General features: G+C 36.9%; 1 protein-coding gene across 1 annotated transcript in view; it reads right to left on the bottom strand.

Annotated features, from left to right (window-relative positions):
- LOC108697689 (espin) overlaps nt 1-25,389 on the bottom strand; it is a 125,576-nt gene that overhangs the window by 6,745 nt on the left and 93,442 nt on the right. Inside the window, exons 8-11 of the mRNA XM_018227966.2 lie at nt 17,674-17,835; nt 16,661-16,841; nt 6,658-6,803; nt 5,522-5,812 (exon numbers count right to left, since the gene is read on the bottom strand). Coding sequence (XP_018083455.1) covers nt 5,522-5,812; nt 6,658-6,803; nt 16,661-16,841; nt 17,674-17,835 — 780 coding nt within the window. The remainder of the gene's footprint in view (nt 1-5,521; nt 5,813-6,657; nt 6,804-16,660; nt 16,842-17,673; nt 17,836-25,389) is intronic.

Here is a 25,389-nt window from a genome sequence, read left to right as displayed (position 1 = left end):
AAGCCATTAAAGACTTACAATGTAAATTTATTATATGTGGCTTCCAACTCAATCTATAATAATAATAATAATAATATGCAACTGGCAAAAAAAAAACTAGAACAATCTACATATCAGCTTTACTGGTTATTTGTATCAAATTATTATATAAAATCCACTCATTTGTTTTAACTGCTGCGCTAACTACCAACAAGATCAACTCCACTAAAATGAGTTTTGTGGTTGACAAGTGTGTACTTCATCAGCGGCATTTCTGATCTCCATTTATCTCTATCATCTAACTCTACCATAACAGCAACACAATGATGTTAAATGTTTAAAGTACAACTAATTTAATGCCATCATAATTTTAATTTTCAAACATTGTTTGGAATTAAATGAAAAACATTTTGAGTATATTGTTTTCACTGTCTTCATCATTTTTTATGAACTTAATGAACTATAAACTAAGAAAACAAATTCAAAATATAATTAGTGTTGCTCTACACTTCTTTCTCATAATTATACCTATGCACTCTATGTGCATCACTTTACTTTCTTTCTGTATACAAAAACTACTACGTTGTAATCTATTTTTTATGTTTCTATTGGGCTTTTTAGTGAAAATTACCCAATCACAGAGAAATAGGTTGACATAAATATCCCTTTTCATATATGTAATCTTAAACACATTTCAACAGCCCCCTCCTTGTAAACAAAACAACTATCCTTTCATGGAAGAGAGACCAATTCCTTCCATTTCCACTCTAATGACTATGTGCACCATTTGTTAGGCCTCTTCATTACTTTTCTGCTGGGAATAGTAAATAATTCACCAGCTTTGACTGGAATAAATATGCAAAAGAAACATCATATATCATCTCTTCTTTCCAGAATGAAAAACTGCAATCAATTTAACGACATATATCATCGTTTGTAAATTCTTCAAGTTCAGATACCAGTTGGATAGAGTCCTTTCTACTTTTAGGAGGGGGCTTCAGATCATCAGATGCAACCACAGGATTTTCCTTAATTTTAATGTCTGTGGGCACTGGAACTTCTTTAATTGATGCAGTTTGGAGGTCAGTTTCTTCCAGTAGCCTTATTTCTCTAAAGCCATCAAAGCCTCCCATAACACTATGCCGTAAATATCTGTGTTTAATGTCTTCAAAGCCATCAGACCAATCTCTTTTTCCTGCTTCTATCTCTTCCATTACTGTTTTGTGAAAATTCCTAATGAGCTCTCAGTTGTTGCTGCCAAGGCGGTCAAACATTTCATAGCATAAAATATGTCTACATTTTCTCTCTTCTCGTGACATGTTCATTTCTAGTAGTTGAAAGTAACCGAGCATGAAGAGATCTAATGTTAAACTTTAATACTCAACTTGGACACCGTTGACATGGGGCAAAAAGTGTTCATTCCAGTAAATCATATTTGCCCTGCTTAGGCACCTTATCTGCCTTGTGGGAACTTGGCATGTTATGTTCCTCCAGTGGCTAAGCAACTTTCCTACTACTTGTCTCTGCTTCATTAAATATAAAAGCCTATCATCATTACTAGAGCCTTTGCACAGTTTTAGCCTTCCTTCTTCACCCTCCTAAATCTGTATTTTCTAACCCATGCATTCCCTTTCTTTTAGTATTGCCATTTTTTATGGACTCTGTGAAGGTCCATTTTTTCCAGTGCTCCAGAAAAAGATATACTATTCTCTCTTTCCTCATGTCTATTTAGTGTTGTACACAGCTAAGCTCGGTCTGCATTGGAAGACTTCTGTTCATATGATCTTCACTAAGTAATGGTTCTCCTAATGCATCCATAATAGTGCTCTGGTTGCCTGTTTCCATCTCCCTTGGGAATATACCTTGATCCTGATATTTTAGTTGAGAGTGCAGTATTATAGAATCTTAATTGTGCATTCTAGGTGGAACATGGAACTGACCATTGTTCGTCACATAGTCTTCTTCTAAAATTGGTTCTCTTTCATATGCATACCCATTAGTGACTACTGGTAATGATCTTTTCCTTTTGTAAATTCTTCTTGATGCTTCAGAATCATTATGAGGTTGTGTACATAGCTCATAATTAGCCTTAATGTTTTTAACAGATACACCACACTGCTTGATTTCTTTTTCAACTTCTTCTTTAGTAGAACTAAAGGACTGAGATCTCCCAATATTTGTTCCACCATCCTTTACAGGACTTTGAGGTTGTTCTTGTGTTTCACGGGTAACTAGGTCTGCAAGATCAGTTTCTTTTCCACCAAGAGTTGCAAGAAGGATTGCCATACTTTTTAAAAGAGTGGAGATATTGCTACACCAAGCTGGGAGATCCTCCGCTCTACCTTGCATTTGCTTTGGGTTAACTGTAAAATGTTCTTGAGCCAATGCAGCAGATACAGGAAGTAGTTGTTGTAGCTCTTGCTCAAGTTGCTCGAGCTCTGTCTCCACCATTTGGACTTTGTGCATTACTTGAAGGTTCTCAATTTGTTTCTCAATGCGATTTATATCGCTTTCAGTCATGAGTTCTCCAAAGGGTCCCAAAATTGCATTATGAGCATGAGAATATCTCCAGCCTTCATGGTGGTAGTAACTACCGGCCTCAAACTATGGCAAAAGAAGAAAACAGAGGGAAAAAATATCCCTCAGAATACAGAGCCATTTTTTTCTTTTTTTTTTTACATGTTCTCAGAAACTACATGTTTTTAGTGGTGTAACGGCATACAGACTAAATGTCAAGCTTGTAGTGTTCTGTCTTACAAACTGGTTCAGGAACCAAAAGAACAGAAGTAAAGAACAAACTTTTTATTGGTGGAACATACAGTTCACACTCCACTACTCATGCACAATTTTGCTTGTTCATAGAACCAAGAACACAATACCAATGATAATGAGGGAGACGGGTGATGATGATGATCATGACAGAAAGATCACTCATTACACCACTAAATGACCATGTACAACATTTAAACTTGCAGTATAATGTGTTCACTTGTTTCACTTTTCACGGTTACATACAGTGCTTTATATTCTGTATTATAGTAAAAGATAGTGGGGCTCATTTATCAACACTGGGCAAATTTGCCCATGGACAGTTACCTATAGCAACCAATCAGTGATTAGCTTTTTAAAGCCAGCTGCAAGTAGAACAATGAATGCAGCAATTTGATTGGTTGCCAATGGTTACTGCCCATGGGCAAATTTGCCCAGTGTTGATAAATGACCCCCAGTGTTTTTTTGATGACGCTTAACACTAAATGCTGCCGATTTTGACACATAAAATACTGCAGTTTAAATGCATATTTTAAAAAAAGTAAGAAGAAAATCATGCCCACACCATGCAAACATAAGAATTGGTAAAACAAAACTTTAATGAAAATTAAACTGTTGTGGGCCATTTTGACATTTTCTTTTATTACCAATTCTAAAATTGTGAAATGTTAATGGGACAAAAAATATAGGACTAAAGTAAGTATACTCATACGGCTGTCATAAGAACTTTCTGTTTTTTTTTTAACTCCTCTATTGGAGTCCTGGCTGAATTAATGTTAATTCTGTTACATTGCTTACATAGTCATGAAAGTCACGAAGAGTAAAGCAAAAGATTGACTGCTTTGACTAGCCATTACATTTACAAATACTTTTTACTGCATACTGTTGCTTAGAATTAAACCTTCCTTATGCAGGCTGATTGGTACAGGTTAAATAGCAGATATCAAATAAGCTCTGTAGAACACCATTACATACTAAAGAGCTTATCTGCTATGTAAACTGGCCTTTCCTCCTTTAAATGGCTGCCCCATGGCTACAAAGCAGCTAATTTATATAAATATATTATTATTTCTGAAGAAAACACTACTTTTTTAATGGTGTGAGGCTAAAGTACATTATGGGGCAGATTTACCAAGGTTCAAATTGTAAATTCACAACTCACAAATTTGAATTTAAAACCACCAACTCGAATTTGAATGCGCCATTTATCGACCCTGGAAACAGTTCTAATTCGACTATTCTCCACCTAGAACCTGGCAAGTTCATGTAGAAGTCAATGGCAGAGCTCCTTTTTACTATTTGAAGATGTTAATAGTAGTGATGAGCCCCATTTTTGCCAAGTTTGACTTCAAAAGAGTTTAAAAAATTTCACATCGCTCTAAAATTCAACCTTTGATAAATAACCCGCTACTTTAAAACACTCATTTTTTGCTGTTATTGTGCTTTTAAGGAAGAGATCATTTCTAGTTGTCCTTAGAGCCATGACAAACGAGAGACTAGACTGGATAAATCATGGGTTACCCATCTCCTTGCCTGTCAGCAGCCTTCATTTCTACTAGTGTGGGTCTTATTAATGTTTTACACTTTTATGATCAGCTCCATTTATGTCATTGTCACAGGGCTATCAAGTCAATCAGTAATTCATTTTCATATATTTTTTGAACAAGTACAAGAAGTTAAATCTAATGCTAATTCAGTAGAGGTTCTTTATACACTGTAGAATTGTGATTATATTCTAATGCTGTCTAACGTTGCTCTTTTAGGCACGGCCCTCTTTACCTCTTTTATCATTTATTTTTTTGTATGTAATCTGTATGTCTAATGTATACACATTTCCCAAAAACAGAAGACTACACTGGTGCTTTATAATTACATGTTAATAATAACTTTACTACTAATATTATTAACAATGCCTGTCTCTCCCTATAACTACATGCTCTAGCATACATTATGAGAAGTACAAAGGCAGTTGACCCACTAAAGATGCAAATGTTTACAGCCTTCCTAATGTGTTTACTTTGTTTATCACATTTTGTCTCCATACAGACTGATCATCAGAATAACGAACAGCCAATTTTGATGTCTGAAGATATTTTATTTTCTTATTTTTTTATACAGTGCTACGCAATATGTTGGCGCTATATAAATACATGTTAATAATAATTTTCTTAGTATGAGCTTAATATTCCTTATGTGTATGGAATCAGCTACTTTAAATGCAGCGTTTCCATGAGCCTGTACAGTGAATCATATTTTATGCTTATGCTTCATTCATATTTACATTTTGCATCTGTGACTTCTCTTAAATTATTTTATGGTTCCCAGTGTTGTTTCTTGCCTGAGGCAGCACTGCACCAGGGAAGTCAAAAAGTCATCCTTTATAATCAGAGATTTTCATTTTCTAATCTGGTATTTCCTAGTGTAGAAAGCAAGGCACATACATGATGTTAAACACTATACACCTCTACCTGACCCAACAGCACATTGCTGTTCAAAACACAGTGCCAATAGAACATTCCTGAACAATTGTGATTCCTATGATCCTAGCATATATATATATATCCATTTGTAATACATAAGAAGAGAGCACATCCCCCTCTTTTGTGAAATAGTGTATATTTCACTGGGTGGTGTGCTCTCTTCTTATGTATTACAAATGGATAGATAGATGATAGACAGATAGATGATAGATAGATAGATCTTAAGAGACCAAGTTCACTCATTAAAGCCACACCATAACCAAATCAAAACACTATATAGCTTTTATTCTTACCGTGCGTTTTTTCTCTTCTTCCTCCTGTATCTTTAGTTGTAGCTTCCTCACCATCACTTGCCGCTTCCATTCTGGAATAGGCCTGCCCTGCTCATCGTGTGTTGGTATCAGTGACTCTACATCAAGTTGGCTTGGCTGGGCCTGAGCCAGAGGGGATGAGTTTCCATTTACGAGAGGTTCAGGAGATTTGGGCCCTACTGTGCTGGATACGGAAACTGTACTGGTAACTGCATTGCTCGGTGGTGTTGAAGGTGAGGAGGGTGGTGGAGTTGTTGAAATGTGAACCTCTGCCTAGAAAAAAAAGCACAACAACAAATGTACATTTGCATTTCTAACAAATTTAATAATAAACTTTCAAAGCAAAATGAAAGTATGAGCTTAGTAAACACAGACATAAAATCTCAGGCAATATGGCACGCATTTAGCCAGTGACATCCGTATTCTGTATTCTCTAATACTGAGCCCATAGTCTTTTTTACAAAACTATATCATTGTTTTTATAAAAGAACACAGTACTTCACAATTCTATTCTGACATTGGGCATATAATACAATTCCTGCAAGTTTCAAACAGAATTCTTGCAAGAATTCAAGGAGGGTCTTGTGTGGAATGTAGTGCCGCCACATCTGTAAGGGAAATAGGATTAAGGTTACAGAAACAAGAAGAAAGGTCAGGTAACAAGTGTATGACTCAAGAGAAGAGGCTTGTCTAAAGAGGTAAGTTTCATTGGATGACAACCTGCTGTGGTATGCAACTTCCCCTTATTCAGGTAGTGGGTTCCACAGTCTAGAAGATGCCAGTTTAGTATTTAAAAGAGCAGAGAGTTTTCATGATCTTAACTGGAAACTCACACAGCAACCTCTCTTTTATCATTCTACAGCCTTCCCTAGGCCAAACTTGGACACACTGCTTATCATAACCAGCCAGTGACTCATTACAAATGCTTCATGTCATGTAAAGGTGGAGGAGCTTTTTCAGGGAACAATGTCCCTTTCAGTTTCATAATAAATTGCTCTAGACATTGGGTTGTATCTGTTTGCTTAAGTATTAATATTTTACTTAATAATATTATTTCCCCAATTCAAAAAATATTATACAATGAAAAGAAAACAGGGAAGTAGAAATAAGATACATACATTTGCGCCATGCTGCCCACTGCCAGAGAAGACTGTTGTAAGTCCTTTACTTTGAGGAGTTGGTTTTAGATTTATTCCTGCTTTAATTTCTGCCAACAGCTCAGAATTGTCACCAGCGGGGGACATCATGTTGAATGACCTTGTACCTGTAGAACATTGTGAAAGCATCATTATATTATATGATAGGTAATTGTAAGAGAGGAAAATATTTAATACTAGTCTGACCAACATTTTAAAAACGTTGTCATGACCTATAATAAAATTGGCTACCAACAGACAATGTAATGGTTACATCAAAAATTGCATCAAAAATACCCATAGACCAGTCATGATTATGATAGAAAAATCTTCCGGACTTAGGATAAATATTATATACCAATCTTCTTGCCAAATTCCAAGACAAGTGCTCAACAGTTGTAGTATCACTGGATGCATTTAAAGCCTGCTTGTGGGAGGCCCTTAATAGATTTCGACCAGGGGTAAACTTTAAAAAGTTGTCTCCTCTGCCAGTCCCTGGTGGCACTGGTGATGGAGACTGAGATCCTTTAACAACAATGCTCCTGTTGGCCGTGGCAATTAAAATGCTAGCAATTCTAACTAATCAAGTGGGAAATTCCAGTGTCTTCCCCATATAATAAAGATCCTCAAACATTCCGATACACCCCTTTAATTCTGGTAGATTTGTTCAAATGTATAGGTAAACCTCATGCTAATAATAATTATAATGCCAATTAAAATGCTAAATCACTGGGCATCGCTCCCAATACATTCTACGCCAAATTGAATATGTATTGAAATGTATTTCCGTCCCCAAGTACCTATTTATATAACATAAATCGAAAACAAACAAGTCTCATTTGGTTTTATAAGGTCAAATTTAAGGTCCAGGTGGAGCAGAGGCAGTTCGGGCCGAGTAATCTCCCCGAACTGCCTCCCCTGCCTTCCCGTCTGCTAGAAAGTAAATCACTGGCGGGGTGGCACTCGGATCGCTTTGTTTTCCAAAGTAGTCTGAAGTTTCCTCATGAGGCAACTTCAGACGACTTCGGAAAATGAAGTGCTCAGAGTGCCACCCCGCCAGTGATTTACAATCTAGCCGGCAAGAAGGCAGGGGAGGCAATTCGGGGAGATTAGTCACCCTGAAAAAGAGAGGTGATTTGTCGGCGGGCAACTAATCTCCCCAAATTGCAGCGTGTGTCTCTGCCCTTAAAGAAACATTGCAAATAGTATGCGTATATTTATTCAACAAGGTTCTGCCTTATCTGACACACACACATAAATACAGAAATTATACTATATAATAAAGAGGAGAGGAAAGAACATAGTTGGTCAAATAGGAAAAGCAGCAGTTGGGTTTCTCTACTGCAGCAAACTGAACATGCTTGATCCTATGGCGTACGTGACTTAATAATTAGGCGTTTCCCTACAGTGCAGTTTTTGACTTAAGCAGCTGGGCTGACTCATTCTCCAAATCTACTAAATGCCATTTGCATAACTTACAGACAATACTGTGTATATTTGGATGCCCAACACAACTCTCCTTAAGTTCAGTTAATGAATGGCAGTATACCTATGGAAATTTCAAAAACAGAAGCAGAAAATATACCCAAAATGAGAAAAACAAAAGTAGCAAATTAGCAAATCAAACTTGGAACAATTGGAAGATTTCCAGAAGCAAGGGGAATATAAGGGGTTATTCACAAAGGGGAAGGGTGCAAAGTGCAGAGCACATGTGCAAGGCAGCATCTTTTCTGCATTTTGCATCCTGCCCCAGCACAAATGCCCACATTCAAGGTCTTTGCGCTTCAAAAGAACCTGTGCGTTCCAGATAACTACAGAGATGCCTCCATTCATTCCGAGACCATATACGAAGCTGCAATAAAAACATATAGCATCTGATTTTATTTATCATTGCTAAAACTTTGAGGTAATTTACTAAGGCCAATGGTAGAGCATTTAAAGTTGAATGAGCCTGCCGTTAATGATCATGCAAAGAGCACTCCTGTCCCAGGTTTGGCTTTGCTCTGCAACTCACATTGGAAAGAATTGTGACTGAAAGACACATTTGCAACAGAGCAGACAGAAAAGACAGGGCTCCATTGTGGCCTGTATCCGCAGCAACTCCTTAACCGAATGACACAGAAGTAACAGGATGATTAACTGCTCATGAATAGAAAACTTACAATGTATTCATGGGGTCGGCTGCAAGTCTCTGTGCTAACAGTATGTTCCTTTTAATAACCAGTGCTATTCCAAGTTGGTCAACCAGTTACTGACTCCAGACAACCACTGTTCCTTATTACTAAAGTCAGCTTCTATGAATTAGAAAAATATTATGTATAGCATAACCACATCATAAGATAACCATCCTTTTTATATGCATTCGAAAAATTATAAACTCTTGCTACCCCCTAGATCAGTGGTCCCCAACCAGTAGCTCTCCAACCCCTTGGATGTTGCTCTCAGTGGCCTCAAAGCAGGTGCCTATTTTTGAATTCAAGACTTGGAGGCAAGTTTTGGTTGTATAAAAAACAGGTGCACTGTCAAACAAAGCCTCAATGTAGGTTGACAATCCACATAAGGGCTACTAAATGGCCAATCAGAGCCCTTATTTGGCACCCCAAGAACATTTTTCATGCTAGTGTTGCTCCCCAACTCCTTTTACTTCTGAATGTTGCTCACGGGTTCAAAAGGTTGGGGATCCCTGCCCTAGATGAAGCCTATAATAAAATATGGACTTCAACATTATTTAATCAAGCATTGGCTTTATATTTACATTTTTGGCATCTTCTGATGACCAAAAAGTGGGAGTGGATGCAAGAAACTGTGGGCTCTGTTATAATCTTGTTCAAACAGGACAACTGGGATTTTCATGCACCACAGGATTAGTTCTTCATAATATTCTGTCATATTTGACAAGACAAATACATAAAATACTGAAACAGATGACCCTTCTTTATAACATATATATATATATCTGATCATTGTCCCTTGTAATGGCTTGTGGTGTATATAGTTCATTGTCTATGACTTTTACTCTGTACTTGTTTTCCATGATTGAATATTATACCTTAAGGTCTAGACCTATGTCAAATGTTGCTTACAGTACACCTGGTGTTGTGTCTCTTATAAAATGGCAGATGTCTTCTCTCAAATTCTGGGCATAATACATCTGACATGCATATTACATGATTCTGTTATTAGATTATGGGTGTACATCAAAGCAGCTGTACCTGGGATATGGCCACCAGGGATGTCACCATGCCTATGGGCAAGTACAAACAGCTGGTAAAAAATAAGCTTAATCGTTCATGCTTTTATTCCAGCTGCCTCATTGTGATCTTTAAGACATTCCCTCCAATGAATCCTAAGGTTATGCACAAGCGCATTCAGGAAAGAAAACTTCAAAAGAGGCTGGCACAAGCCTGGACCCACGAAATGGTGAAGCCGGAGTCAGGTTGTAAAAGCTTACATTTATTTTCCATAAGAACCAGGCCTGACGCGTTTCGTGTCTACCAAGGACACTTACTCATAGTGTCCTTGGTAGACACGAAACACATCAGGCCTGGTTCTTATTAAAGGGATACTGTCATGGGAAAAAAATAAATTTTTCAAAATGAATCAGTTAATAGTGCTGCTCCAACAGAATTCTGCACTGAAATCCGTTTCTTAAAAGAGCAAACAGTTTGTTTTTATATTCAATTTTGAAATCTGACATGGGGCTAGACATATTGTCAATTTCCCAGCTGCCCCAAGTCATGTGACTTGTGCTCTGATAAACTTCAATCACTCTTTACTGCTGTACTGCAAGTTGGAGTGATATCACCCCCTCCCTTTTCCCCCCCAGCAGCCAAACAAAAGAACAATGGGAAGGTAACCAGATAACAGCTCCCTAACACAAGATAACAGCTGCCTGGTAGATCTAAGAACAGCACTCAATAGTAAAAACCCATGTCCCACTGAGACACATTCAGTTACATTGAGAAGGAAAAACAGCAGCGTGCCAGAAAGCATTTCTCTCCTGAAGTGCAAGCACAAATCACATGACCAGGGGCAGCTGGAAAATTGACAATATGTCTAGCCCCATGTCAGATTTCAAAATTGAATATAAAAAAATCTGAGAAATGGATTTCAGTGCAGAATTCTGCTGGAGCAGCACTATTAACTGATGTGTTTTGAAAAAAACAAATTTTTCCCATGACAATATCCCTTTAAGGATAATAAATGTAAGTTTTTTTTTAACTCTTTTACAACCTGACTCCGGCTTCACTATTTTGTGGGTCCAGGCTTGTGCCAGCCTCTTTTGAATTTTTCTGATGTTTGACTCCCTTTGCTGAAGGTCTGGGGCGTGTGCACCCGGGCCCCACGTTTACAGCGGTAAGCTTATATAAAGTGCCTCTAAATGCAGCACATACTGGTTAAACAATTTGCCTAGTTTGTATAGCATGCAGGAAAGGCCTATATTGTGGAACATTACCCATTAGGGCAGTTACATGGCAACAATGGTTTCCTGGTGATACAATCGGTTCTAAAATCCTTTGTATACTGAAGTAGCAACAGCACTGGAAAACACATCTCTGCTCTCTGCTTACATAATACGTAATATTAAAAAGTAAATGCTGTATTATCATAACTGCCATTGTGCCATATACAATTAGCAGGTGTGGGGCTTTAGTGCCATTCTTTGGCTTTTGTCATGGCCGCTGATTATAAAAACAGAGTGACTGAATGGTGCCCTTCATCCTACAGTGTTAAAAGAAAGTCAAATATGCCTTGAAGTATCGTTAAATGCTTCAAGGCAAAGTTAATAATTTCTGGTACAGGGTTTATGATACAGCTTCACAACATGTAAAAGAACAATACTGGAAGTGGCCAATTAGTAAGGAAGTCTAAATCACCTACTGAACCAGAAGATTTGTACAAATAGTTTGACCATGCTTCAAAAGATCTAATATTCAAATAATATAAGATTCTAGTAATCAAATAAGGTTTTAAAGCACTCCTCTGCTATTTTTTTATAAATGCATACATAGACAAACTATACTCAATACGTAAGGCCATTTTTACATGTTGCCTTTTGGGAAGTAGACCTCATGACCTAATAGTATGTAACGTAGCGAAGGAAAATCTTTTCTCAATGTTATTAAGTTCATATTTAGGAGTATTTGGAATGCACATTGAAGTTTGCACAGTTGACTAAACTTTATGATGAAGCACAGTGTTTTTAACGGATAATAAATAATCATAATAAAAAAGAAAAACATATTTAAAAAAGATTTTTATATTAGTCTTCAACAATAACTAAAAAATAAATTTCCTTGTCAAACAACCTTACAAAGTATGCAGCATAAAATGGCTCCCAAAAATATCAAATACAGAATGCTATTACAAATCAAAGAAAGATTATAAAGATCATCTATACTGCATGCCAAAGCACAAGTATGAAGGCAGACCCGAGCTGTTCATGGGTGTCTTTGCTACTACTAAATACCCACAGAATAAATGACTGCTTAGAGGCTTAAGAACATAATTCCAAAAACTACACAAATTTGAAGTGTATAAATATGTAAAATAAGCAAATTGAAGGAATAGTGAAGTACTTAAAGTACTTACTCTTTCTCTGTCTGAGAGCTGTCACTTCCGTGATGTAGAAAGAAGCAAAAAGGGTGCAGACAGAGGAGAGATGGAGTGGCAAGAATTGGGATCCAGGGCAGCCAGCAAAACATGCAGGGTTCAGATAAAAGGAAGCATGATTGAATAGGTTTGAAAAGAAACGGACGGGGAACAAAAGGAAGGCAAAAACGGGTCACATGGAACACAGTTTTCAAGCAACAAAAAGAAAAGAGTAAGAGTTAGAGAGGCAGTGTAGAAACATATAAAATATCTGAAATTATCCCATGTAACTAATGAATTAAGAAGTGACAGATTTCCTTTCTATGAATGTAGAGTAAATTCTAATTAATTACTACTAAACAACAGGAAATGGGTTGTTCTGCTGAACATACCATATAATGGGATTTACACAAACTCTGCTTTTAATGCTTTTATATTAGGTCCAAGACAAGCTCAAATAAAATATATCTTGTTTCTTTACATATTAAGTAGGCAGCTTACGCATGCAGTCTACTACAAGGATGATTACTCTATAATATAGTTCTTTATGTAAAAGGTGTGCTTTTTAAGAGACCTGGTCCGTGCCTTCTGGTCAATTTAAGAGGTGACACACAATAGTCAGGTACTAGGAGTTGCAGTAATAAAAGGATATCCCTGAAATATAAACTGAAAATCATGTAATTTGTACTTTTACAGGTTTACCCCCCAACTCACTTGTACTGGTCTCTCTCAGTCTAGTTAATTAGATGAACTGTTTTGTGGGCATGGTTCCTCAATACATATTGCAAAGAAAAGGTAGGTTTCATCAATTGCCAAAGATTTATAAAGCCTGTGGCATATGGGGGCCTGTCACTGCTGCCAGTTATTTATATGTAAACTATATATTTGAGGCAGTGACAGCGACAGATACCACTCAGCAATTCTAAAACAAGAGAGATTCCCATTTAATGCTACGGAAAGTAGATTTAAGACAATTTGCAATTGCTCTTCCTTTTTTTTTGTGGTTTTATTTAGGTTTTTTTTTTAGTTTGGCATTTCAGAATCTTGTCACTAGGGTCTAATTTTCCCTAGCAACCTGCCAGTGGTTTGAAAAGAGACTGGAATAAGTACAAGAGGGGACTAAATAGGAAGATATGTTATAAAAAGTAACAATAAAATTGTAGCCTCACTGAGTAATAATTGTTGTCTGCTGGGGTCAGTGGCCCCCAATGGAAAAGCTGGAAAGAAACAGGAAGGTAAATGTTTCAAAAACCATAAAGAATAAACAATGAAAACCAAATGAAAAGTTGCTAGGAATAGGACTTTCTATAACATACTAAAAGTTCTCCATCTCCCGACCTGTCACTAACCATTCCGATCAAATAAAGTAGTAAAAGAACAGATCAGCCGATGTTCTGCCCCTGACAGCAATCGTACAAATCTTAGGTCCGACAAAGCTAGTGACAGTCTCCCACTGAAAATCATCCGATCGGCAATACACGCAGAGATATTATCAGCAGCTGACAGAAATCTTTTAACCTGTCCGATCGGCCAAACGACCGATCTTCGACGGACGAAAATTGTCGGGACTCTCCACACACGGTCCGAAAATCGTACAAATCAAGGATTCGTACGATCGGATCTTTGCGTCTATGGCCAGCTTTAGAACTAAAGCTCAACAATAATCAGGCTAGAAATGTTACACTTTATGTTTTTGGCTTTCATACGTTAGTGGTATAGATCTGTGCCGCCAAATGTGCCTTCAGAATTGCTCATCTTCTGCCAATATAGATATGTACTGCATATGTATAAACAAAGAATCTTGTATCATACCTGATTTACAGTCAATCCTGGAGCATCAGGAAACCCATTATCCAGAAAGCCCCGAGGTTGTCTCCCATAGACTCCATTTTAATCAACTCATTAAAATTTTTTAAAACATATTCCCTTTTTCTCTGTTACAACAAAACAGTACCTTGTAAACCGAGACAGAAAGATCCCTTATTTGGAAAAACCCCAGGTCCCGATCATTCCGGATAACAGGTCCCAGTCCTGCATAACCTCACTCTCTGTTAATATTTTGACAATATGCATGAGCCTAAAGCTTCATTTCTAATGGCAGCCCTAGAGCACACTGAGTGTGTGATGTGAATAACAACAAACGTATACATTCCTATTAAAGTCCTTCACTCTGGCACATATGAGGCACTGTGGTCACACACAATCAAGGGTACACATATATACAGGTTACATGAGCCAGAGAAAGGACAATGGCACGTATATATTACTCCCACTTCCTGAACCAGCGTTATTTCCTGTCAGGTGATCAGTGAGGCAGCACACAGAACATCACAAAATGGTGGCTTAAGGCAAAAGGTGCAGAATTATTAAGAGATATGTATATGGCAGTTTAATAAGGTTCTGTAATAGGTCGCTTATTTGGATTCAGCCTTTGTTGGGCACCTGAAAGCAAACAGCTGGTTGCTACGGTTGCTACGCCTGGACAAAAGTTGCACCTTTCAGTTCAGAATATCCTCCACATAAAATGAATAGATCAGATATCTCCCTCTCCAGTTCACATGTCTAATGCTGCAATGACTTTTCCTTAGAATGATATTTCATGCCAAGGAGTTAAAAATGGCCAATGTTGGCCACTACAATGGAATTAAAGGCGAATTTAACCGTAAAGTAAAAAAACCCTACCCTACATAGACCCCCCTCCTTCCCCCCAGCCTAGCTGCACCCGGGCAAATGCCCCTAACTCTTTACTTACCCCTCTGTGCAGATTCTGTCCAGCGGAGTTCATGGCAGCCATCCTCTACTCTTTGGTAATCTTCGGGATGTAAGTGCCGTATCAGCACATGGGCAGTTGGAGCAATTTTCTGTTTCGCAACAACTAGGCATGCGCCAAAAGTCACGGAATTTGCACTGCTCTAATTCTGAAGATTACCGAAGAGCCAGAAGATGGCTGCTGTGATCTCCGCTGGACAGAATCTGCACCGAAGGGTAGCAGCTAGGCTGGGGGAGGGGGGCTATGTAGGGTAGGTTTTTTTTTTAACTTTACGGTTAAATTCTCCTTTAAAGGAATTGTTCAGTGTAAAAATAAAAACTGGGTAAATAGGCTGTGCAAGATAAAAATGTTTCTAATATAGTTAGTTAGGCAAAAATGTATAAAAGGTATAAAGGCTGGAGGGACTGGATGTCTAGCATAATAGCAAGAACACTACTTCCTGCTTTTCAGCTCTCTTGGTTTACACTGGCTGGTTACCCTGGTTACCAGGCAGTAACCAATCAGAGACTTGAGGGGGGGGCACATGGGTCATATCTGTTGCTTTTGAATCTGAGCTGAATGCTGAGGATCAATTGCAAACTCACTGAACAGATATGTACCATGTGGCCCCCCTTCAAGTCGCTGACTAGCTGAAAAGTAGGAAGTAGTGTTCTGGCTATTATGTTACACATCCAGTCACTCCAGCCTTTATACATTACATTTTTGGCTAACTATCTATATTACAAATATTTTTTATTTTGCACAGCCTATTTACACAGTTTTTATTTTTATACTGAAGAGTCCTTTAAAGGAATAATGACAGACATACACTGCTGTGTGATTGCAACCTTTAGCCCTTCCATAGGCATAACTGTAAATCATTGGTCACTTCTGTTATAATGAGGCAAGGTAAGATGGAAATCTGAAGAGATATTTTTTCCACAGTTTGAGATTTTTGCATACTTTTCTCACATTTTATCAAGTTATCTTTTTTGCTTAAAATGTCTGTAGATTGAACCTACAGTGATACTAAAGGGCACATCAGTGTGCGTTTGAAAGTAATTTTACTACTATAGTCTTAGGAACTATACTCAATTTTGAAAAAACAATTGTGAGAAAATCTGCCCCATAATGCAATGTGATGTCATGTACTAGCATAGGGTTGGCAGGACAACATAGGGTTTGCAGCCTTTCCTAAATGAATGTTCATTGCCAAAATATCTTTTGAAAGAATATTTGAACAGACAACGCTAAACCAATGGGAATTTGTTTACTCACCCCACTGGATGTCTGGGAACCATTCCTATATTTGTATCTATTTTCCTTATTAATAACATTGGCATTAGGAATCAGTTTTACCAGCCAGGCCAGTAAAATACAAGCCAGATGACAACTCGTGGTGTTTAACAAATAACCTACTACATGGATATGAACCCCTTCTTACTTCAGATGTTTTTTAAAATGATAACTATTAGCAGCTATTAACCAGCTCAGCCTATGGTTGAGCTGGTTACAAGGAGACTGACTCACTGGAGGAAGAACTAGCAAATTAGTGCATTTTCAGTTAAAATCCTTTAAGATGTTTATTATGTAAAGGCACCAAACATATTAGAACAATATCCTTGTTTATACAGGAAAACTTACTTCCGGTTGAATTGGAAGAGCGCCGATGACTGGAGCTCGAGATGACAGAAGACTCTGTTGGCAATGGAGGTGGAGGTGGTGGGAAACACAGATTTTCTGGGAGAGGTGGTGGAAGAGGAGGAGGTGGAACATTCCCAGACATATTTCCATTTTGCACAGTTTCATTTGAAATCACAGATCCCTTAGGAGAAAAGAAATCTAAGTATATGGGCATAAGATACTTTTCACAGAGGACCTTATTTATTTGCATCTTTATTTTGTGTTTATATTTATTCTGTGTTTAGGTGAATGCTGCCATGCTGTTCTATATCAAAGCACCCTGTAAAGCTGCATACATAAATAATACATTGATAATATTCTAAACAAGAACCTAGTTGTTATGGGTTTGTGCTTGGTATTCAAAAATGCATTGTACTAGTGGCATCAATCCAAACACCTGGTATGCCCTTAATCAGATCCACTGTTCTGGAAAGGGTTGAAAGTAATTTGACCTTAAATGTATTAAAAATGAAGCAGTATAATCAACAGAGGATGCACAAAGTTCAGCTGCAACATGGTGAAGACGCAGTAACCCACATTCACCAGTATTATTAGCAGTGCTTAAAATAAATTGGCTATGGGCACATGAGTGGCCTGTTATTTATTCTCATTTATTAGTGGGACTCTTCTGAAGGTTTTTACAATTGCTTAGCACCAGTATACATACACAGAATATATGTTATTGAGAAGACATTCTATAACATACATATATATATAGATACATTAATTTTAGGATTAATGAAAACTATATGTTATTTAGTTTTCATTAAGAAGTTAAGAAGTTTATAGGACTCCTTTATCCTGCTTGGAAAAGTGCAAAAAAAAAAAACCCCCCAGATTTTTGCAATCATTGTACCAAAAACAGGTAATCTACTGTAACCAAGCCTTTATGTGTTTTTTTTTTTTTAAATAGTAATCTCAGATTGTGATCTAATGAATTTATCTAGCTACAAATATGGTGCTTGTCAACTTACCTCTTCACTGTGTGCCATCGTTTTCACCTGTAATGGTTCCGTTGTGCTCTGCTCTATATATTTATAATAATCCCCAGTACTAGGCTGTTTATTGAAGTTCCTTGACTTTCTACAAGAATCAGCCCGTCGAAGCCCCTCTGGACTGTTTTCACGAGAAGGCAACTATAAGACAACAAACCAAAACAAACAAAAAAAGAAAATGAGTAAATGAGTGAATCCTTAAAGGGGACCCGTTGGCCAAAAAAAATATTCAAAATCCTATTTTATCACATTAGTCAAGCAAAATGAACTTTAATTACAATATATAAATGATCTGAATCTTGTTTCCTTCAGTCTGGGAATTCATAATTATAGCAAGCAGACAGGCATAGAAGAGGGGCAGACAATATTTGATTGACAGCTGAGATTTTTAAATGAGTTTACAACAGCTATGAATGCTTTAATAAAAAATAGAAATTGGATTTCATGTTTAATTTAAAAAGGAATTTTATTATACATCTTTGTGTATCTGGGTGATAGGTCCACTTTAATGACGTTATCATGAATAGCTCATTTTAACATTGCACTGTGTGTGCAGATTCTAGCCAGGCACTGGGTACCCAGAAGAACACTAATGCACTTATTTTAACCTTAAGTATGTTATAGAATGTCTTCTCAATTGTACTTTTTTTGCCTATTTCCAGCTTTTAAATGGAGGGTCAGTAACACTCTCTCAGTGATGGTACAATCTTAGTGCTAATATTACTTTTTTATTAATTATCTTTAAGACCCTCTTCTACTCATTTTACAGCCTGTCAGTGAAACCACTTCCTGGTTGCTAGGTCAATCGTACCCTAGCTACCAGGCAGTTGCTAAAATTCCAAACCAGATAGCCGCTGAACAAAAATGTAAACAATTAAAAAAAAGAACCAAGCAGAGATTTTAGACGATCACTGTCTACATTATACTTAAATTTAATTTTTTCGTTTTTCTGGTTCCACATCTTAGGATATTTTTATGCAAAGATTTTAGATGTAATCCATGTCATGAAAACAAATCATAAATATTTCAGTGGTTCTACAGTGACTAACCTATTCATTAACCAACAAGAGTTTGCCCAGTAGACCAGTGTTGTGCTTAATTGGTGGGGATATGCAGTTAAATACTATTGGTACAATGGCTTCATTGAAGCCACATTTCTTCCAGTCTATTTCCCACTGGGAGGAACAACTTTCACTATGAGAACAGCAAGGGCTTCTTGACTGTAAAGTCAACTAAGCAGTTTAATTCCCTATCCTGGGAGGTGGTGATTTCTGATTAAGTGATTGGGTTCAACCATGGGCCAGATGTCTTTCTAACAAGAAGGGAATTAGGTAATTATGATCAATGAAAGGAACGGGGAGTGACTGATCCAGGGATTATGACTGCTGTTTTGGGAACAGAAAGGAGTTTTCCCTTTCTGCAAGACTTAACTGGCTACTGGCTGGCATTTCCCTGCACCCTTTAAAGGAACAGTAACACCAAAAAATGAAAGTGTTTTAAAAGTAATAAAAATATCATGTAGTGTTGCCCTGCACTGGTAAAACTGATCTGTTTGCTTCAGAAATACTACTATAGTTCAACAACAACAAGCTGCAATGTAGCAATGGGGGAAATAGAAAAAAGGCTATATGACACAGGTTAAATAGTGGATAACTGATAACTCCATTATGTTCTACAGGGCTTATCTGCTGTGTAACTTGAGCCTTTTCTCCTTTGAATGGCTGCCCCTATTGCTAAACAACAGTTTATTTATATTAACAATAGTAGTGTTCCTGATGCAGACACAGCCGTTTTACCACTGCAGGGCAACACTGCATTCTATTTTTATTACTTAAAAACACTTTTATTTTTTGATGTTACTGTTTCTTTAAGTCATGACTGATGTCTGTTTTCAATGTGATATATAATGATATAACAGTTTTTAAATATGGTGCAATTTTATGATAGTTAAAGTGTTTAGTGCTAAAACACTGTGGCCAAGCTCAGTTATACTGAGTATGAAGATTGTAGACATATGCCTTCTTTGGTGGATAGCATTATTGCAGCTTCACATCTTGAGCCACAGTTTTGTGTTCTTTAGCCCTTTCCCTGCCAATGACCTGAAAATCTACAGTATGTCGCTGGCAAGGTACATATCTGGGCTTTATGAAAATCAATGAAAAAGTGCCTAGCAACGCACGGTTTCTGGCATTCCCAGCAGCTGGCAAAGGTAAAAGCAAAACTCACAAAAAAACAAACAAAAAACATACTTTTAGGGAAAGCATTATACTTATTAAACTATGGATCACAAGCCAAAATGAACCTGCAAGGTTCTTGATTCAAAGTGCAATGTATTTCTACAGCAGACATTATTAATGACATTGTGTTAAATAATTAATTCTAAAACTTTTAAAAGCAAAGCTTGCTTCTTTTGTAGCAAAGATGATTGCCAGAATTAATCTGGAATCTGGATCAAAAAACACTATTTTACAGGGACGAAAAGGACCAAAAACTCCAATTCACTTGATGGTAGTACACAGTAACAACTTAAGTTTCTTTGTCCTCCTTTTGTAATATTTGCCTGGTTTTGAATGATTGAAATCCTCAGGGAACATTATATATATATATTCACATAAAGGTATAGGTGCCAAAAATAGATGTGAAAAGGGAAAGCATAACAGTATTGAAAAATAAGTCATTCAACTTAGATCGTTGTCATAGGGTAAGTGACAAACAAGATAGAGGTTCAAATGCCAGCATAAAAGGTACTCAGATTATCAATGTCAGTCATGGGTGTCTGCAGAAGAGGGGGCAATTGCCCCACCCTGACTTCTATAGCTAGTTCCAAGAAATTGTTTCTAAATTTAATTCCCAACAATACAAAACGTTTTTTCAACTTCCCGTTCCAAGGCAAGCCTTAATTAGGCTATTTTTGCATTGTCACAAATAGGTTCATCTTCAGTGGGATGCTAACCTGATATTACAGGTATGGGTCCTGTTATCCAGAATGCTCGGGGCTTGGGGTTTCCATAATTTGGATCTTCATACTTCTACTAGCAAATCATTTAAACATTTAATAAACCCAATAGGCTGGTGTTGCCTCCAGTAATGAGAGAAAAAGGAAATCATTTTTTTTTTTTAAATGGATAATTTGGATAAAATTTAGTCTATGGGAGTTTCTTCCCCTAATTCAAAGCTTTCTGGATAACAGGTTTCCTGATAATGGATCCCATACCTGTAGCTTACTTGCACCTCCCTGGAAAAATTTTCTGCGGACACCCATGAGGTCAGTATTTATTTAAATATACCAGTCACAGAAATGAGGGCTTCTTGTGTCAGGGGCTATTCCGTTGTGTGTGGCCACAGAGGCAGGTTGTCAGGAGTTTTTTTAAAATTGATTCTTTTAGTAAAGACATAGAAAAAGTCCCTTTGGAAAATAACCAGAACATTCAATCGTTTTTTTTTTTTTAAACTGCTTACATTTGAAGTACTGCGGAAATTTGCAGTCTGTAAACTTGAATCTGCTTTTTTTGTTTGGGGTAATATCATTACTATTGTCAGTGCTCAGTAAAAAATGTAATACGTTATTGCGTTTTTGTTAAATAACAAAAGATTACAATAACTTTTAAATTTACAGGTAACTAGAATTTCAGAGAACATACAAATAGGCCATTAGTCTGGCAAGTAATAACCTTGACGTGAAAAAACTGCCCCTTAAAGGAACAATTCAGTGTAACAATAAAAACTGGTTAAATAGATAGGCTGTGCAAAATAAAAAAAAATTCTGATTTAGTTTGTTAGGCTCTATTATAAGTTACTTATAAACTCACACAGGTATAGAATTCATTATCCAGAAGACTACATTTTAATCAAATAATTTAAAAGAATATATATGTTTTCTCTGTAATACTAAAACAGTACATTATACTTGATCCCAACTAAGATATAATTAATCCTTATTGGAGGCAAAACAATCCTGTTGAGTTGAATTAATGTTTAAATGATTTACTTAAGGTGTGAGAGCCAAATAATGTAAAGATCCCATATTCAGAAAACCCCAGGTCCCAAGCATTCTGAATAACAAGTCCATCTGTATTAATAATAATATAGATTCAACCAGGGTTCTAGACCAAAGTTTCCTCTAATTAATTCTCAGTTATGTGTGCAAAAAATTATTTTGTGTGCACATTTTTAAATCTGTGTGCGCAGGTCAGAATAAATGCAAAATGTTGTATTTTCACACAAAATTCTTTGAGCACACCACAATTTGTTGTGTGCACTGGCCTCAAGATTTGTGTGCTTGCCCATGAGCTCACAGCTTAGAGGGAACATTGTCCTTGACCCTTCATAAATGCAAAAGCTTAACAGTGTAAACCAATCAGCTGTTCCTTTTATTAGTCACATGAGAGTGCATTACTAGATCTAGGGGCTTATTTATTAACATTGGATACAAACATCACTGTTGTTGCCAATAGAAGCCATCCCAATCTTAGCTTTTGTTTTCTAACTTCTAACTGCTGATTGGTTGCTATGGGCAACATCACCGGTGATGTCTCCAATGTTAAAATTAAACCACCTAGTGTATGCACATTATTATAAAAGCCTTTTGTTCACATTTACATCTGTAGGGCATTCGACCTGCAATGCTCTTTGCCTTACACATTTTTGGGGTAAACAGTGTCAAGTAATTAAAGTGCCACATGGAGGCCCCTGTTTGCGTAGGTAGACATGTTATGCAGAGGGAATTCTGCCTGTATTGGAATAAGATCTGCCAGGCAGGCACTTTATCAACCCAACATGGTTAAGCAGTGGAAAAAGATCTCCTGGCTACAGGATTGGTTAGCGAGGGTGGTTGTTAATGGTACATTCTCTACTTGGAGTAAGGTTCTCAGTGGGGTCCCTCAGGGCTCGATATTGGTCCACTTTTATTTAACTTGTTCATTAATGACTTAGGGGAGGGTATTGTAAGTAATGTATCAATGTTTGCAGATGACACAAAATTATCCAGCCCAATTAATTCCATCCAGGATGTGGCATCCTTGCAACACGATCTTGACAAACTGGCAATCTGGGCAGCTAAGGGGCAAATGAGATTCAATGTTGATAAATGTAAAGTCATGCACCTGGGATGTAACAATATCCAAGCCACTTATACTCTTAATGGGACTGCACTAGGCAAATCCATTATGGAAAAGGACCTTGGAGTCCTTGTATATGATAAACTTGGCTGTAGCAAGCAATGCCAGTCAGCAGCATCAAGGGCAAATAAGGTCTTGAGCTGTATTAAAAGGGGCATTGATTCATGGGAGGAGGGGGTCATTCTTCCACTGTATAGAGCACTGGTAAGGCCCCATCTAGAATATGCCGTACAGTTTTGGTCTCCATCACTCAAACTGGACATTATTATATTACCGAGAGTACAGAGAAGGGCAACTAAGCTGGTAAAAGGTATGGAAAATCTTAGCTATGAGGAAAGACTGGCCAAATTAGGGATGTTCACGCTGGAAAAGAGGCGCTTAAGGGGTGATATGATAACTATGTATAAATATATAAGGGGATCATATAATAATCTCTCTAATGCTTTATTTACCAGTAGGTCTTTCCAGCTGACACAAGGTCACCCATTCTGATTAGAAGAAAAGAGGTTCCGCCTAAATATTGGGAAGGGGTTTTTTACAGTGAGAGCTGTGAAGATGTGGAATTCTCTCCCTGAATCAGTTGTACAGGCTGATACATTAGATAGCTTTAAGAAGGGGTTGGATGGCTTTTTAGCAAGTGAGGGAATACAGGGTTATGGAAGATAGCTCATAGTACAAGTTGATCCAGGGACTTGTCCGATTGTGACTTTGGAGTCAGGAAGGAATTTTTTCAGGCAAATTGGAGAGGCTTCAGATGGCGTTTTTTTGCCTTCCTCTGGATCAACTGTCAGTTAGGCAGGGTAAAAAAAGTTAAAAGGTTGCACTTGATGGACTGTGTCTTTTTTCAACCTTACTTTCTTTGTTACTACATTACTATGTTAGATGAATTTGCACAGTTATGAGATTGTGCTAGCATTAAAATAGTCAACAAATCCTGTTAATTAATTAATTAGGTCTGATGTTAAATAAATTACATAAGTTATATATTTTTAAATAATGCAATATTACTCTTTAATATGGTGTGAATTTGTCTAGATTTTTACATCACAACACCTAATTGCTAATTTTAACAGGAACACAATGTACAGTGTTCAATATTTTACTGCATGTCACAAGAATGACTGCCTTCTACCCACTAAACAGCTGTGCTGCAATTTTTTATGGAATTTCATTAGATGGTACAGCACTCTCTAATATATTAAACAGACTTACTCAACCCTATAGTTAGGATGGTGCAGGATAAAGTAATTTAATTTATTGTATTACAATTTATTTATTCTCTCAGCCACCTGCTTCAAATAATTAGTGACCCATATGTTAATACGAATTAATCACCTTTTATTTACACATATGCAAAAACCACATATTTTAAAAATTACCACGTATAAATATATATCACAATTAATCAATACAAATAGAGTCAATTAATTGATATTGGATTTGATGCTGTTAATAATAATTTCATATTCCAAATTGATAATTATGGACCAGTTGCTGTGGCTATAAAGTTCATTAGTTGGTTAGTTTGTTATTGTCCCGGATAGATCCATAATAAATGTCCATGTGTTCCTGTTAAAATTACATTACTGAGAAAAACGCTAGCTGTTATTTCTTCCTTCTGCCGCTGTTAAGTTAATTGCAACATCGATTGCTACTGTTGCCACTTTAATAGATCCTCCTTCCAGTTGGAAACAAAGTGGAAACAATTGTAACGATTTATGACCAAAGTCACTCTTAACAGGCCACCTGCAGCCAGCCACTTGGAATTATGGCAAAATTGTTAAAACTGTTGCTAAATGGATATCTCGTGCTGAGATTTTTTCAAGGCCCATACTACATCAGGGAGTACTATACTTCTCGCTATTTCTGAGATAGTAGTACAGAAATAAATGCCGGTGATTAATTCGTATTAACATATGGGTCACTAATTATTTGAAGCAGGTGGCTGAGAGAATAAATAAATTGTAATACAATAAATTAAAGACTAAATACCGAGTGCAGATTTTGAGATACTTTTTAATACTAATTACTCTGCAATTCTTTATGGTCAGGTTCCATATATAACTTTATAACATGAGCCACAGCCATTTAATTTCAGCCAGTATATTCTCTGTGCACTTCATAATTGTTATGCTATTCCTATTATATAGTATTTTTTTTATGTCATTTCTGATTTATTAGTTTTCTTTCCAATTGCTTCCATGCAAAGAACAAACAGGTATTTGGTTTCTAGCAGAGTAGAGTGGAATTTGGCACCTCCCCAAATAACAGGCACAACCATTTAATAACATGGCACAACCAGTGCTGTAATGCAATATATGCAAGTTAGCAAAATACTCCATTCATGGAACAAAAAGTAGCATGCCCAGGGCACAACATGTCTTACATATAATTTTAATCAAAAGTGATGTTGCTGAAAAGAAACAAATGTGTCAACACATCCAAAGAAGAAATGTTTTAGGTTAGATGCAGTGCTTTCTCAGGTTCGAAGACAAAAGAGAAAAAGTATGATGTCTTTAGATAGATATTAAGGGGCAGATTTATTAAGGGTCGAATAGTAAATTTGAATTTGAATTTT

This window comes from Xenopus laevis, chromosome 7S, assembly GCF_017654675.1.
Source record: "Xenopus laevis strain J_2021 chromosome 7S, Xenopus_laevis_v10.1, whole genome shotgun sequence".
NCBI classification, from domain to species: Eukaryota; Metazoa; Chordata; class Amphibia; order Anura; family Pipidae; genus Xenopus; species Xenopus laevis.
This window is presented reverse-complemented; position numbering and strand designations above follow the sequence as displayed.